Source organism: Halichoeres trimaculatus, unplaced genomic scaffold (assembly GCF_033239565.1).
Source record: "Halichoeres trimaculatus isolate MK-OKI-2021-1 unplaced genomic scaffold, fHalTri1.1 fHalTri1_scaffold_4, whole genome shotgun sequence".
In the NCBI taxonomy this organism is placed as follows: Eukaryota; Metazoa; Chordata; class Actinopteri; order Labriformes; family Labridae; genus Halichoeres; species Halichoeres trimaculatus.
Window position 1 is genome coordinate 4,232,903 of NW_027437182.1, and position 16,148 is coordinate 4,249,050.

Sequence of the window (16,148 nt, forward strand, 5' to 3'; positions counted from 1 at the left end):
TGCTCATGGCTTTTCTGAACTTATTACAGAATAATTTTACGGGCGTTTGGCTGTTGTGTTGTTCTGTTTTGCTCTGGTGTTTGTTTATGGATCAACTTATAAGTGCTTTCATGAAAAGAGCAATACTTGAAAAAACTCAACAGACAGCAGGGGGCGCCTGTCCTCGGCCTCGTGCGGGTTTCCTTAGTTAGAAAGTTTGAGTACAGGTTATAAACTTATATTTCTTTGTTTTTATTGATATCAAATGTTATCTGAACAACCAAATTTGACCAAGTTCATGGTTTAAATGCCTCTGAATTCTAGTTCACAGCAGCATGTTTGATTAATTAATGTTTTTGCATTTCCTCTGCTGCTATCAGCCCTAATCCGTGAGTTTATAAAATACTTCTTCCTTCATTTATATGTGGTATCAGACTGGGGTTGTGCAATATTTCAATTTTCTTTTTTGCAGTAAGTCATTCTGTCTTAATGCACAAAACCATTCCTTTGTTAGTTATGCATTATGTATATGTATTTATTGATCCTTGCTTTTTGAAGCACTACCAACAAAACAGATCTACTCTTTAAGATAATAAAAAGTTTGTCTTAACTTAGATTATGAAGCTATGATTCTCTCATGTAATTTACTGTCGTCAGTTTTCGTTATAAGACAAAACACCTTAAAAAAAAATTAAGAGGAAAGAGATGTCAGGGGAATGATCATAAAAGCTGAAAAGCTCAAAAATCTGTGCAAGACCATACTGTGAAAAATAAATAAACACCGTCTTCACGTTGTCTTGTGGTAGTTGAACAGAGAGAAACTTACGGTTGAGGATGTTTTCTAGACGCTGGGTCATTGATCCCTCCACCCTCTCAGTCCCATCAGACTCCAGCCTCTGGTGGATCGCTGAAACACAAATGTTTTTATTTATTTGTATTGAATAAGACCGTAAGGGACAAAAAACATGAAATCTGCTGAATTAAAATCTGAGCAATAATAAATATTGGCAGGAAAAGAGCGGGAAACAGTCCACTTGACTGCAGAGGAACAACGAGCGATCCCCTGAGACAGGAACATTTTCAATTTCAGGAACTGAAGGTAAAACAATAAACAGGCCCTACCCCAGTGGTAGATGGGAGATAACCTCACCGATCTACACCCACTGACGCTGCTGTCGACCCCCCCCTCCCTCTGTGCCTGTTCCCACGCAACAGGGCCTGACCTTGTTCCAGTGGTGACTGTACTGGATCAATTCACCTCAGCAAAGCCATTAACTGCTCCGCTTTGTGGTTTTGGGACATTTGGAGCCCTCTGACCCGGAGGAAATGTGGATCTAAAATGTTTCGCGTCTCTGAAAAATAACATTTGGGAGGAGCAGAGCTGGAGGTCAGAGGAGGCGGGAGGAACCCTCAGATGGCCTGTAGCCATCACTTAGCATGTAGCGCTGTACATAGGGGGGGAGGGAGAGAGGGGGAGAGGGGGAGTCTGAAAAGAAGGGAGGGGGGGAGCCAGTGGTGTGGCTGCTCCGATGGATAAATAAATGGAGAGCAGTAGTGGGCAGCTGGGCGCTGAGAGCTGCAGTGTGGGTTTATTGACAGAGCAGAGGAGAGCTGGAGACGCTCTTATACATAGTTTTAAAGTGATTCAAGTATGAAACAAGCAGACATCCCAAGAATGAAGCTGAGGGATGGAAACAGAGAGAGGACAGAGGCCCTCTGAGTCCTCTTCTCTGCACTTCCCTGCACTTTTCTCTGAGCTCAAAAACAGAAAACAATGGACAATAAACGCATTAGAGCAGAAAAGTAATTCATTGCACATTAAGTTTTGTGCAATGATGCAACAAAAGGATGCAATATGAGAAACAAACAGAAAAGCAGGAAAAGAAGTATGGAAGACCTATTAAAATACAAAAACATGTGGGAAGGAAGACCTGCATGTAAACAAAAATATGTGAAGCATAAAGAAAGAAGGAGTGAGGTTATTTGTAGGTTTTGTTGAATGTGGTTGCTATGCACTAGGGATGGGTACCCATTTGAAACGATATGGTATCAATGCCCGGTAAATGGCAATCTGTATCGGTACTCAATAGCACAAATTTTCGCTACTTTTTTGTTTAAGTGATAAAAAAATTAATTTGTTTAAAATAATAAAATATATTTTCAATTTAACACATTTATTCTTCAATATATAACTTTGTAATGCTGTGTTCATGCCCAGCATGGAAAACACCAACTCTTCCACTCCCTCACAGTCACAAGGATGCATTTAGGTACATAAACATGGAACCTTTTCATTTTACTTGAATTAGTTCCTGGTACTTTTGACAGAATTCAGTCAGTACCGATAAAAGTACCCAATTCAGTACCCATTCTTACTTTGCACTGCAAAAAATGATTTTTTATTAAGTGTTTTTTTTATCTTATTTTAAGTAAAAATGATCTTGTTACACTTGATATGACCACCATTTAGGGATGGGTACCTTTCACATTTGAAATAATGCGGTACCAATGCCCAGTACCTGGCAACCGGTATTGGTACTCAATAGTATCAATTTTCGGTACTTTTTGTCTTTATGTGGTAAAAAAACAAAAGTTTAATGATAAAATGTAAATTTCTCTCAATTTAACATATTTGCTCTTCAAAATATTACCTTATAATGCTGTGTTCATGTCCAGCATGGAAAATCACCTACTCTTCCACTCCCTCACAGTCACAAGGATGTGTTACGGTACCTAAACATACCACTTGATTTTATGTAAATCTGTGCTCGATACCTTTAACAGAATTCAGTCGGTACCTCTAAAAATCCCTTTTACTGTACTCATCCCTACTCACATTCAACTAGTCAGTACAGAAAAATGTCATGTTTTCAGTTATTTGAAGACAGAAATGAGGTCTGAATTGCTTGTGACAAGTAAAAAAAAATCTGCCGATGGAACAAGAAAAACTTGCTTGAAGATTTGCTTGAAACAAGAATAACGTTGTAATACAAGTTCCTTTTTTCTTGTTCCACTGGCAGATTTTTTAAAACTTGATACAAGCAATTCAGACCTCATTTCTGTCTTTAAAGACAAGACATTTTTCTGGACTGGTCAGGTGAATGTGGCTCATATTAAGTCTAAAAAGACATTTTCAACTGAAAATAAGACAAAAACACTGGATAAGATTTCATTTTTTTCCAGTGTGTGACTGACTGTAAATTCTAGGTTACAAGTTACTGAGTGACATGCTGATCAAAAACCAATACATGCCCAAAACGTAGATATGATAGTAAAAAAAAAAACTTGAGGCTTGAAAAACCAGAGGTTAGTTTGACTGGTTTGATATTTTCCTCGTCTCTGCTCTGGTTAAAGTTGTGTTGCTGGCTGTTAGCAGAGGCTGGAGACAGCAGAGGGAGCGGGAAGCAGAGGGAAGCCAAGGGAAGGGGGAGAGCTCTGTAAATAAATATGTGGGTCCACTCTGACAGACAGAAGCCTCCAGGCAGAGACCGAGGTATTCCTAGAGCACACAGCTCGACATGCCCCAGCCTAATCAGCCCGGACGTCGCTGACCCTCATGTGGACCTCGCTCTGCTCAACCAGGGGCAGAAAATTTGGCTGGTAAACGCGGGTTAGGACAACGTCACGTAGACAAGGGAGTGTAACCCAGAGAGCAGAATTGATAGAGCTGAGCGCAGAGGAAGACACACACGCTGCAGGTCTGCTTCACATCTACACACTCCCCCCCCTGCCCTGCTGCCAGCTGTGTGTCCTCTGCATCTGTCACACACTCAAGTGCTCCTGACGTCACGGCTAACCTAAACATCAGGTCAGAGTCCGGATAACACACGAAGCCAGGACCTGAGGAAGAGCTGCAGCTCCCGCTTCACTTCCTGGAACTGTCGAGGGAAAAAAAGCAATGAATAAGAATAAAAATACAAGTGTCCCTGGATTCTAAAGCTGGAAGATGTTTTGACTCCTGCCGGGGCCGGGGGCTCGGGGAATAGGCCCTGGGAATCTGGCATTTTTGGACCACGGTAGCCGTTCCGTTTCCTGCATTACTGGGAGACTTCCTTTTCACACAACAATGAAAAACCTCAAATTTCAACATTTTAGCAGAAACAAGCCTGGACTCCCTGACAGTCTGTCAGTCCAGTCAGTCAGCCAGAGCAGCTCGGGCTCATAAACACGGCTCTATTTGTCACCGAGGCTCCACGGACAAACAGTCACGATTTCCCCCCGAAACCTTCCATTTCTTTCAGCAGTCTGCGGCGGTTCACATGGAGTGTTTACAGGATCACTTGTTTTCTCACTGCAAAAACTCCCTTCTGCAAACAAGTTAAATATTATATCAAACAAAATGTCTCCAAAACGCAAAGGCAAAAAATGACTTAATGAGATTTCCTGAAACTTGCATAAAAACCGGGTCACTTCCAAACACAATACGAGCTCAAAACGAGTAGAAACACTTTGCTGTAAACCGTGACACAGGGCCTTAAACAGAGCTGATTGGAAACATCATTTAATTTGGGGTCTTTTAGAACCCACACAGAGCTGAAACGATTAATTATCAAAAACTCTGACAGTCTGTGAAATGCTTCTGTGATCTCTTGAGCCAAAATGTCTCAAATTTTCTGTTTTCAGCTTTATTTATCTGAAGATTTGCAGCTTGTAAGGTTTGAGTTTTGATGGGTTTCTGACTATAAAAGCAAATGGAAAAAAATGCTCATTGCTGACTCCAGTGTGTCATTTAAGACTTTTTTTAAACGACACAACTTATAGTAATACACCTCAAAATGAGATTTTCGCCTGCTTTTGTCACTTTGGTGAAGAGGAATTTCCTCAAAGATAAGCCAGGTCTGAGTCCGGTCAGGTTCAGTCAAGACCTGAACCTCAATATCTGCTGATGCAGGCCGATAATGTAAGACCAAATACTCAAATTCTGAATCTATAGAGGGATTATCAGTCTGCGTCATCATAAAGATGTGCACACATTTTGACCACAGAAGCAGAGTTTAGCTCCATTTATTCAGACAAGTTAGCGTTTATTAAACACCAAATTCAACCTGTTAGCAGCATCAAAATGTCAAAGTTTTCTGTGGTCAGTTGTCAGAAACGATCGTACAATACACAGGAAACAAGGGCTATTCTCGTGATTCGATTCGCCCCGATTCGCCTCGATTTGACTCGGTTCGATTCGATTTGACTCGGTTCAATTCGATTCTATAACAATTTTTGGTGTGCCAATTCGATTTAAATTCTGGTTCCTCGATATTTATGATTTTTGCGATTTTTGAGTTTGCGTTTTTAACACCAGAGAAAAAGTAAAATGATGATAATGATGATGATGATGTCCAAAATAAAGGTGTCCCAGTCTGATATTGATATTGGATATCAGTCCAATATCAGCAAAAAACAAGTATCTGTGTCGGAATGCCTCTAAAATCTCCAATATAAGCAGTTTCTGTTACCCATTGGTTAATAATAAATGAGTCAGTTTTTACTCATACCTACTGTTGCTGACTACTGTTCTTTGTTAGAAAAATATCACTTAATCAAGCCTTTTCTAACATGACAGACATACTACAGAATAAGTAATAAAAGTATGCACGTTTAATGCTGATATCGTATCGGATTAATATCGGTATCGGCCAATACTTCATGCTGCAGTATCAGTTTCGTAACGGAAGTGAAAATGTAATATCGGGACATCCCTAGTCTAAAACTGTCTCAGGAGCCATATTTACCCATAAAATGCACATCACGTGAGTCAGAGAGAAACATTACACCCTCTGCTGGAGAAAAGTGGATTTTTTTTTCCAATCCAGTTTATAAACAAAGACTGACATGAAGAATTTGAATTAAAAAATATATAATTTAATTGACAAGGAATATAATTCAATATTGTCAAATAAATATTAATAAATAATTGTTTCAAGTTTTTTTAAAAACAAAAATGGGGGGCTGAATTACTTGGAACTAAATAAAAACTTTGCCAATCGAACAAGAAAACTTCTTAAAACAAGTAACCTATTGTCCTCTTCCATTGGCAGATTTATAAAACTTGTTATGAGCAACTCAGACCTCATTCTTGTCTTCAAATTTCTTGAAAGACATTTTTCTCACTGTAAAAAACTGAAATCTTAACAAGGGGTTTGTTAAGATTTCATTCTCATCTTCAGTAGAAAATGTGTTTTTAGACTTGATATGAGCCACATTCACCTGACCAGTCCAGAAAAATGTCTTGTTTGAAGTTATTTACAGACAAAATTAGGTCTGAATTGCTTGATACAAGTAAAAAAAAAATCTGCCAATGGAACAAGAGAAAAGTTACTTGTATAAAGACATCATTCCAGTTTCAAGCAATTTTTTTTTTTCATTGGCAGACTTTTCTTTACTTGTTACAAGCGATTCAGACCTCATTTTTGTCTTTAAATGAGTTAAAACAAGACATTTTTCTGGACTGGTCAGATGAAGGTGGCTCAAATGGAGTATAATAGGTTAATTTTAGCTTAAAATAAGACAGAAACAAAATTAAAATAAGATAGAAACAGTATCCAGAGTGATTTAATCTGTTTTTACAGATAATTATTGACATATTTATTTTCTGTGAACTATTTTGCAGGGCTGCTTGGGCCACGACATTTTTTGAGGAAGCGCAGCTCAAACATGTGCATCACAAGCTTCTTCAAGCTCCACGTTTCATTTCTTCAGCCCAAACACTTATATAAGCTGAATCACACAAACACCAGTGTAATTAAGAGATCTGTGGTTTTCATTGTTTGAGTCTTTGAGAGCTCAAAGTCATGAAAGACGAGAGATTTCTGGCTCTATCTGTTGAAAATAATGAGTTATAGAAAAGCACCATTAAGATGAAATTAGGAGGGACAAGAAAAAAAAAAGGAGGGGCAAAATGCCTGGGATAATGAAGTCACAGTCCAGCTGTTTGCTCTAAATATTTTCACAGTCTTCATTTTTCCACTTCTTTCCCCAGATTTGGCTTCTTCTCCTTGTTTCCACCTTGCGAGCAGCAGCAGGACGTTTGTTCACATTATACAATAACTCCAGACTTCTATTATAGTCATCAATAAAAATCTCACATGCAAGCTGAACTGCAAATAAACAGCAGAGGAGACAGAAATGGCTTGATGGTGATTGAGAGAGCTGGAAGCACTTGGCGAATTCTGGAGAGCAAACAGTTTAAGTTTCCTCTTTTCTGTAGCTAATTTCTTTTACATTTCACAGCTAAAGCTAAGGTAAGATTCATCAGGAATGAGTCAGAAAAACAGAGATGTGCCAAACGCTGCTGGGAGACAAAGAAAGGATTCACAGGCACTCAGACAGCTGTGCTAAAGAGGCCTGGCAGTGAGTTGTTGCAGAGCCGTCTGGAGCTGGCTGACTGCTGAGAGCGTGCAGGCTGGTATGTGGGTTTGGCTGACCGTACATAGTATACAGAGTATCTCCACTCCGAGCCACCACTTCTTTTTTTATGACTGAGAGCCAGATCTTGGCAGGGAGAGGATGTTTTAGTGGTGTAATGAGTCAGGGTGAGAAGGCAGTAGTCAGAGAGCTTAAAAATGATCCTAACAGTCAAGTTCATTCCCTGAAAGTGAGACGGTGTTTTCGTCTGAGAGTGGCATCGGGAAACAGGCGGTAAATGAGTTAAAAGGAGGAGACATTCACACATTTACAGCTCTCTGAAAACAGAGTGTGTCTCACGTAGGGGTTTGTCCATTAGTGCACATCTGCTTACTCACATAGGGCTTGGATTTTGACAGGGTGGTGTTTTTGTTTCATCATCAGACATTCTATTCTATTCTATTCTATTCTCTGCTTCTAACCAAGGAACATGGTCGCCATTAGGTGGCGATATGGAGACAATGTGTCAGGAGTTTCTTAGGATCTGGATTTACATATTCAGACTATTTTGACCTGAAAACAACATTTTTCACCCCAAATATTTCTGATTTCTTCTTCATGCACCAGTTTCTGTCTTTTCTGCTTCATTTCATAACTTTAATCTGATTTTACAACCCTCACATTTTCACATCCTGATAAATCCAGTCGCTGAAAGACGTCAGCTGAGTTGTTGAGTTTCTGCAGAATGTACAGAGATTTAGCTTTATACAAGTAGCCAATGCTCAGGCAAAGGTAATTTGGTGAGGCCTTTGGTTTTGTTTGTGACCTTGACAGAAAATGTAAATGGGGCAACATCTTGTTTCGAAAAATCAAGCCTATGTAGAAGTACATACCAAGCCAAAAAACAGACTTTTACAGCGTAAAAAACATATTTACAGCATGGTTCAAAAAATGATCCGAGTCTAATTCTAATTTCGTTATCGACACACGTTGTACGGAGGTTGATTTGTTATCTATCTCAGTGGTTTAGACGATATTAAGATTGTTTGATTGTTTAATCAGAGGCACAGCTCGGCTTACGTGACTGATTGGCGCCCCATAGCTGTTAGGAAGAAGTTTAAAGCCTGTGTATTATCTGGGGCTGCAACGACGAATCGCTAAAATCGATAAAAAACGAGTAGTTGAAGCATTGACGACGTTTTTCCATATTCGATACACTGTGCTGCTGCATTACTGAATTAGTTTCTCTTTAGTTCATTTGTCTTCTTCCTTTTTGTTGGATTATTTAGCCATTAGCATCTAGCTGAAGGTGCATTACCGCCACCTACTGGACTGGAGTGTAGATTACCTGGGCTGTGGGGCTGTATGTGTCACATGTAAATACAGATCAGCGTGGTGGAGGAGAAGCCGAGCCGGCAGGTGAGGGAAACAAGTAAACACGTGAATAATGGCAGAGACAGAGAAGCTGTTCATCCCAAAAACATCCAGAGTTTGGGAGAATTTCACTCTGACTAAAAGCACACAGCATGCTAATTGACAAAAATGACCTGGCATGGCATGGCAGTTCGACTGCAAGCTCTTGAAACACAAACATGTTGGGCTCATTGATGACGAGCCAGGGAGCTCGACAGCGAGGTGAGGAGCTACAAAATCCCACATACACTCCTTTATATGTTGTGAAATTCATGGTATGTGTTTTAGGACTCGTTTAGTCTTTTGTTAAATCATCACCCTGTTTGAAAACCACAAGGAGTTCAATAAGCTAACATTAGCATTAGCGTTAGCTGCTACAGATAGTGGTAGGGCAGAGGGGGTGAACTGTTTGACCTGCAGGTGAAAAGATTGAGGACACATTTTTATTTATTTGCCTTTTTGGTCCACTACCTTCTTCATCTGATGACATAAAAATATATTTCCTGTTATTTTGCCCAAACTATTGATTCTTTGAGTGACAATACATTCACATCATTTCTTATACTTATTAAATGTAGCATCTGGTCAGTTTAGTTCAGTTCAGTTCATAAATTTTGTTTCTTTATACATATCATTAAGCAAACAATAGTCATCAACTAACATAACAACGCATGTTTGGTTTTGCGAATTTTACGATTATGCATTCTCATCCTTTTCTTTCGATTCATTGATTAATCTTGAATATAATCGTCAGACTAATTGATTGCTAAAATAATTGTTAGCCACGTCTGATGATTGGCTTCATTTCACTGTGTGAGAAACCACATACTATATCTCGACATTCTGATGAACAATCTCCCATCTTTACATATTATCTGCTTCCTAAATATCTTCTCATCTAATTCAAAACTACTTCCCTGATTAAATACTGTTCTAATCTGTGAATTAATATGTCAGGGTTAAATGGTATCGAATGCTTTTTTAATATCGATAAACACTCCTGATGCATTTTATCTATTGAATCTGTAATAGTTTCTCTGAGTTTTGTTAAAGCCAGTGAAGTTAAGTGGTTTGATCTGAATCTCTACTGACTGTTGCTGAGTAAATTGTGTTTTTCTGTGAAGTCTCTTGATCTGTTTTTTTTGTTTTCTGAGTAGACTTAAATTAGGAAGATCACAGCAGATCCTTCCTCCCCAACAGATCCTAAAGCAGCACAACGTCGTCTTGGTTTACAGGTCACTTGAGTCCATCTATGCTGTCCTGTTTCCTCCATCTGTACGTTTCCCATTGGGGCAGTGGGCACACAGTAGGCACGCTCAGTCTGAACGTGAGAATGACTGTGCATTGTTCCCATTGGTCTTATTGGGTCTGTTATCAGCACTATCAGTCCTAATACTCTGGCCCGCATTGTGTGGAGCTGCTCCGTTTATTTAGATTCAGCCACTAACAATGAAAACATTGCCTCTCTCCCAACCGGGGCACAAACATTCGGAAAGCAATAATAATAATGATGGAGGCAGAAAAGTGTACGTATAAATAGTAAGGGGAAGTAACTGAGCGGTTATGGCGGGAGGAGAGCGTAAACAGACAAAAGTATGAATGATGAAGCAAACAATTGATGTGAGATACCTGGCAGAGCGACAGCAGTCAGTCTCTGCTACCTTGAAATCTCTCTGGCATCTTGACTGTGTGTGTGTGCGGCTCCAGAGAGACTCAAGAGAGGCTGTGTGTGTGACAGGTGGGAGCTGATCTCATTTTGATGAAGGTGAATTAGCCGTGTTGTGGTTGGCTGGTGTAACTGTAGCAGAGAGCTGAGGGTTTTCACACAGCAACCAAATGAGCCCATTTAATCAACCGCTGCAAAAACCACATCGGTGGGGAAAAGTATCCCCAAGACACCACAAATACGGCACTCTTTCCAAAAAATCAAGAGCTCTGAGATGGAGAGTGATGATTTGGAAGTTTTTGTATTAATTGCAGACCATTTGGTGCTGTTCCATCAAATACAAAAGATGTGTTAATCCCTCTCACCTGCCAGGGCGTCCTGGGCCTCGAAGAACGTACTGAGGCCTCCTTTCACGTAAGCCAGACTCCCCTCGTTCTTCTTGGTAGCCTGTTTCTTCAGATTGCTGGCTGCAAACTTCAGCTGCTCAAAGCTAAGGAAACAAAAAGAGTCATGAATTTAAAAAGCCAATTCATGCACTGATATATTGTCTTATTTTAAGCAGCTGTGGGAAAGACTCTTTTTCTTCTCAATGACCAGATTTTTAGCCATCATTCAACTGCATGAATTAAAAAATAAAATAAACTACATTATTAAACTCATATTGTTATATAATATTGACACAGTCAAGGCTGTTATATCTTGATCATAAGTGTTCAGCTCTGCACATTTTTTAAAGAAATCACATTCTTTCAATTTTTCCTGTTTTTAAAATCGCGTTTTTTTATAACAAAAATGTCATAAAACAAAAAAATAATCAAAAAGTTAAATGAAACATTATATTTTTAGATAGGTCTGAAGCAGTTAAAAAGATTTAATGCTTTGAAAGTTCAAAAAAATATGGATTAATTCATTTTTTATAACGTAATAATGAGGGCGGACGTTTTGTCCATTAAGTGTAGACACGGGTGTGTTTTTTTTAAATCCTCCTTGTGCAAAAAGTAATGATGCATTTAAACTCATACTGTTATATAATATTGAAACAGTCTAGGCTGTTATATCTTGATCATAAGTATTCAGCTGTGAACCCTTTTTTTTAGAAAAATCTTTTTTTTTTTCAATTTTTCCTGTTTCAAAATCACATTTTTTTATAACAAAAATGCCACAAAACAAAAAAAAATAATCAAAAAGTTATATAAAACTTGATATTTTTAGATAGGTCTGACGTAGTTTTAAAGATTTACTGCAGTGAAAGTTTAAAAAAATATCAATTCACTATTTTTTTATAGCTTAATATTGAGGGCGGACCTTTTGCCCACTAAGTGAAGTAACGCGTGTAAAATTAATGTCCGTATTTAATATCTTGCAGCTTTGTTGAGACATGCTTTCTAAGTGTGTGTCAGAAACAAGACCCACTTTTGGAGCAGAGTGAGTACGTGTGTCTGTGTCCTGAGTGAGGTTTCCTCTGCAGGAAGAAACAGTCACCCAGCGAGGTCCAAACAGAGGCCCCTGGTCATGCTGGATCCTGGGGTCTGGGTTATTGGAAGGCTAAGCCAGGGGGAGAGGAAGCCAGGAGAGTCCAAAATAACTCTCATCTGCCCTGACATGACAGTCAACTGGGCTCAGGGCTTCTGGGTCAGACAGCGGCCTCATCAACAGATTCAGGAGTGTTTTCTTGTGAATCAGAAGATGTGGCCAAATAACCACACCTTTAAAAACACATTTACCTCCATCTAATATACCCACTGTTATCTTTAATTCAGTCTGCTATCTCTTTCAACTGACTCTTGTTGTGGTTTCTGGTTTATAGTTGTCTTTTCTGAATAAAGCGATTCGTAGATTGTTTGTTTTTATCTGTAAAGTGTCCGGAAACTGTGAAAAAACTCTATTGCATTCTCTAAATGTCCGAGATGAAGTCACATTATGTCCTGTTTGGTCTGACAACCAGCCCAGAATCTAAATAAATTGTATTGTACTGTCAAACAAAAAGAGAGGAAGTCAATTTGGCATCATTTATAACCTCATAATGCTTCGTAACACTGTGAATGAAAGAGCTGCATGGGTAAAAAATCCTCTGCATAGTGCAGGGATGGCCAACCTGCAGCTCGTGAGCCACATGTGGCTCTGTCTACTGTATCGTCATAAGTAACGGTGTGTCGATCAATCTAAAATATTGATTTACTGATGCCAAAGTTGGGATCAGTATTGATCAATACTTGGATGATGAGATTCATACTTAAGTTTCAGTTTCTCTTCTCTACATGTGCTCCTCTTAATACCTCATGTGCTTACATCTATCTATCTATCTATCTATCTATCTATCTATCTATCTATCTATCTATCTATCTATCTATCTATCTATCTATCTATCTATCTATCTATCTATCTATCTATCTATCTATCTACAAACAGAAAGTTCACAATTTGGCTGTAAACATCGGATTTTGACGATGTTTAGCCTCAGACGAAATGGAACAATTCCTTTGTTTTTCATCAGATCAACTCCAAACCTGGCTTGTGTACACTACACACACTGACAATGAAAAGTGCCAAATGGATTTTTTCTACGTCAATGGGTGTGGCCACCCCAAAGTATAATTGAAGCTTAAAGTATTTTTTATAAAGCTTCTGTTTTTGAGAGAAATGACCATAGGCCTTTTATATATTTGGCTATGCTGGATGGAACAATAAATTGAAATTGTGTAAACTGTTTCATTTCCCTGTCTTGGTTCGGGGTGCGTGTGCTTAATGTTTTTTATTTTTGTTGTTGAACAACTGAATTTGGAGATAAATAGATAGATGGATAGATAGATGGATAGATAGATAGATAGATAGATAGATAGATAGATAGATAGATAGATAGATAGATAGATAGATAGATAGATAGATAGATAGATAGATAGATAGATAGATAGATAGATAGATAGATAGATAGATGGAACTTCATCTCTTTTGCAGGAAAACAGACATTTATTTTGACACAGCTCCAAATATAGATATAAACACACTTACAAACACAATAAATCTCGCTTTGAAAATTGGAAACTTATTGGTTTTCAGTTTATGTTTCATGTATGTGTGAGAGAAAGTGCGTTTGTAAGACCCCATGTGTGATGTGGCTCTTTGTAGTGCCACGGTGATTTTTGTGGCTCTTTGTCGCTGACTAGTTGGCCACCCCTGGCATAGTGCATGTCAGGTGGGCCTGCACAACCTCTGTCATACTCTATAAAGGTAATACAGGTGATGTTTTGATTGGGTTTAAACCTGTTGTTTTGTTTATTTTTTGACTTCCTTTATTCTAAATTATGAGGTGTTTCAGTTTAAGGAACATACCTGGATCCTGCATGGTTTTCTATGAGGTACCAGGTGGCAGAAAAGTTCTCACTGGTGAAGTCTCCACTCATCCCCGGGAATGTCAGCTCCATGTCTTTCGGGGGGAACTTGCCTCTGAGGAAAGACAGAACAAAAAATGATCAGTGAAGACGCAGAACCAAAAATTAGCTGTTCTACAGGTCAAAATACCAAAACTCGGTTTCTGAATTTAAAAACTTTACGCTTAAATCTATGAAAAAATATTTTTTTCATCCACACCAGATCAAAATTTCTCATCCATTCAAGCAAATTACTTTGTTTTTACTTACAAAAGTTGAGGGACATTGTTTTGTTCTGTGTTAGATTTTTGATTCAATGTTGTGGTAGTGAATAACTACAGTGCCATTGGTGATATTCATGATGAAACAGACACAAAAAACTTGAAGACATTCACTGCACTACTCTAAAACCAAGTTAAACAGAATCTATACTAATGTATCTGCCAAATGTGATAAGTGTGAAACAAGGGATGGGACATTAGCCCATCAACTGTGGTCATGTCCGATACTCAAAGGCTTCTGAGAAGACATCTTTCATCTTTACAGAATTATATATAAAAAAAACCTTTATCTCCCAACTGTCATCTTGTTATTTTGGGCTGTTCTGATAATTTTTAACCCTTCTTTCTGGCCTGTAAAAAGCCTTGAAATTTGGCCTGGTTATAGCAAAAAGGGCAATTCTAAAAGGCCACCCCTCCCTCTTTTAAAGCCTGGCTGAACGATATGGTTTCTTGCTTATACTAGGAGGAGATTTGTTAGACTCTGTCTAATTCACAACCAAAGTTCCTAAAAATCTGGGGACCCTTTATTGAATATATAAAAAAGGGAAGGAACAGTCTATTAACTTACAAAGTTTGTATATTTTTTGTTGTACTGTGAGGTTATGATAATGTGTATAAGTGATGTTGTTATACATCCTCGCTCCATGTATCTAAGACAAAGTCTTCCCTTTTGGAATCGATACTCGGACTTTGTACTTTGTTGGTGTTTTTTTTCCCTTTCAGTCTCTTGTTTTTCTTGTATTGTTACACAAAAAACTATAAATAAAATTATTTAAAACAAAAAAAAAACATATATGAAATGATTTACGGTGAAACTGTTTTGAAAAGTTTAGAAACAAACATTTTTACTCAGAGCCAATGATCGAGCAAACTTTTAAACTCTGTGGGGCCTTGCTTGGCATAACAACTTCCTCTGTGTAACTGGTCCCGGGTCATCCAGCAGGGGGCAGTGTGCAGCCAAAAGTAGCCAGGCTGAGAGAGCTTGGCGTGGGAAGTGCAGTGTGTGACGCCTGGGTTCCCCTGGAGGACCCAGGACTCATTAGGGAAGCTTGATCTCTACTAATGACCCGTGGCCTACGCAAACCAACCCCCCCCCCCACCCCCACCCCGTGCTACCTTCACCACCACCACCCACTGTGCAGACACATACACACATACACACACTGGCAGAATTTAGAAAAACCGACACTCTGACAGTACAGTGCAGACTAATAATGATGATAAAACACTTACCATTAAGAGTGTGCACACAAAAACTAGAAGCTCGTACTAAGCAAATCTAGTTAGTTTGATATTTCTAAACTTGTCCTTCCAATAACGTGACGTGAAGATCTAAATACTGCAAATAGAAATTTTGAGTTTATGCAGAGTCTTCAAAAGTTGGTATAAATGAAAGAAATTAGCATTTTTAAACTTACAGTACATGCGGGTATCTGAGGGTGAAACTGAACTTCCAAACACAGGAAGTTATTTTGCTTCTGTGGGTGAAACAGTCAAGGACATCTCCAGACTCTGAAACGTCATGGTTGCTTTTTGCTATCTACGTGCTGCAGTCAGCAGATGTTGGGGATCTTGGATCAACATTTAAATATTGCTCTTCTTACAGGGATTAAACAGTTGATTCTGCAGCTGTGTAGAATAGCAAATCATATGACTTAGTTTTCATAAAGTGCAGAAGGAGAGGAAAAAATGTTTGAAACCTGGAATAGACTCACAGATTTCAGTATTTGAAACAGTTATTTTACATATTCAGCATGATTTATCTTATAACTTGTGAAGTGTGTTATCTTATCAAGTGTTTTTGCCTTATTTTCAGTGGAAAATGTCTTTTCAGACTTGACATGAGCTAGATTCACCTGACAAGTCCAGAAAAATATCTTTGTTCAAGTTATTTAAAGAGAAAAATGAGGAATTTCTTGTAACAAGTTTTAAAAATATTGCTATCAAGAAATTGCTTTTCTTGATCCATGGCAGATTTGTGTTACTTGTCACAAGCAAGACCTCGTTTTTGTCTTCAAATAACTTGAAACAAGAAATTTTCTGGACTCATAAGTTGAATCTAGCTCATATCAAGTGTAACAAGACAATTTTTACTTAGAATAA

The 16,148-nt window shown here is 38.5% G+C and overlaps 1 protein-coding gene across 2 annotated transcripts in view; it reads right to left on the reverse strand.

Annotated features, from left to right (window-relative positions):
- exoc2 (exocyst complex component 2) overlaps positions 1-16,148 on the reverse strand; it is a 78,935-nt gene that overhangs the window by 41,087 nt on the left and 21,700 nt on the right. For both annotated transcript variants that reach the window (XM_074669085.1, XM_074669084.1), the window contains exons 5-7: positions 13,727-13,840; positions 10,762-10,886; positions 806-886 (exon numbers count right to left, since the gene is read on the reverse strand). In XM_074669085.1, the coding sequence (XP_074525186.1) occupies positions 806-886; positions 10,762-10,886; positions 13,727-13,840 (320 nt within the window). The remainder of the gene's footprint in view (positions 1-805; positions 887-10,761; positions 10,887-13,726; positions 13,841-16,148) is intronic.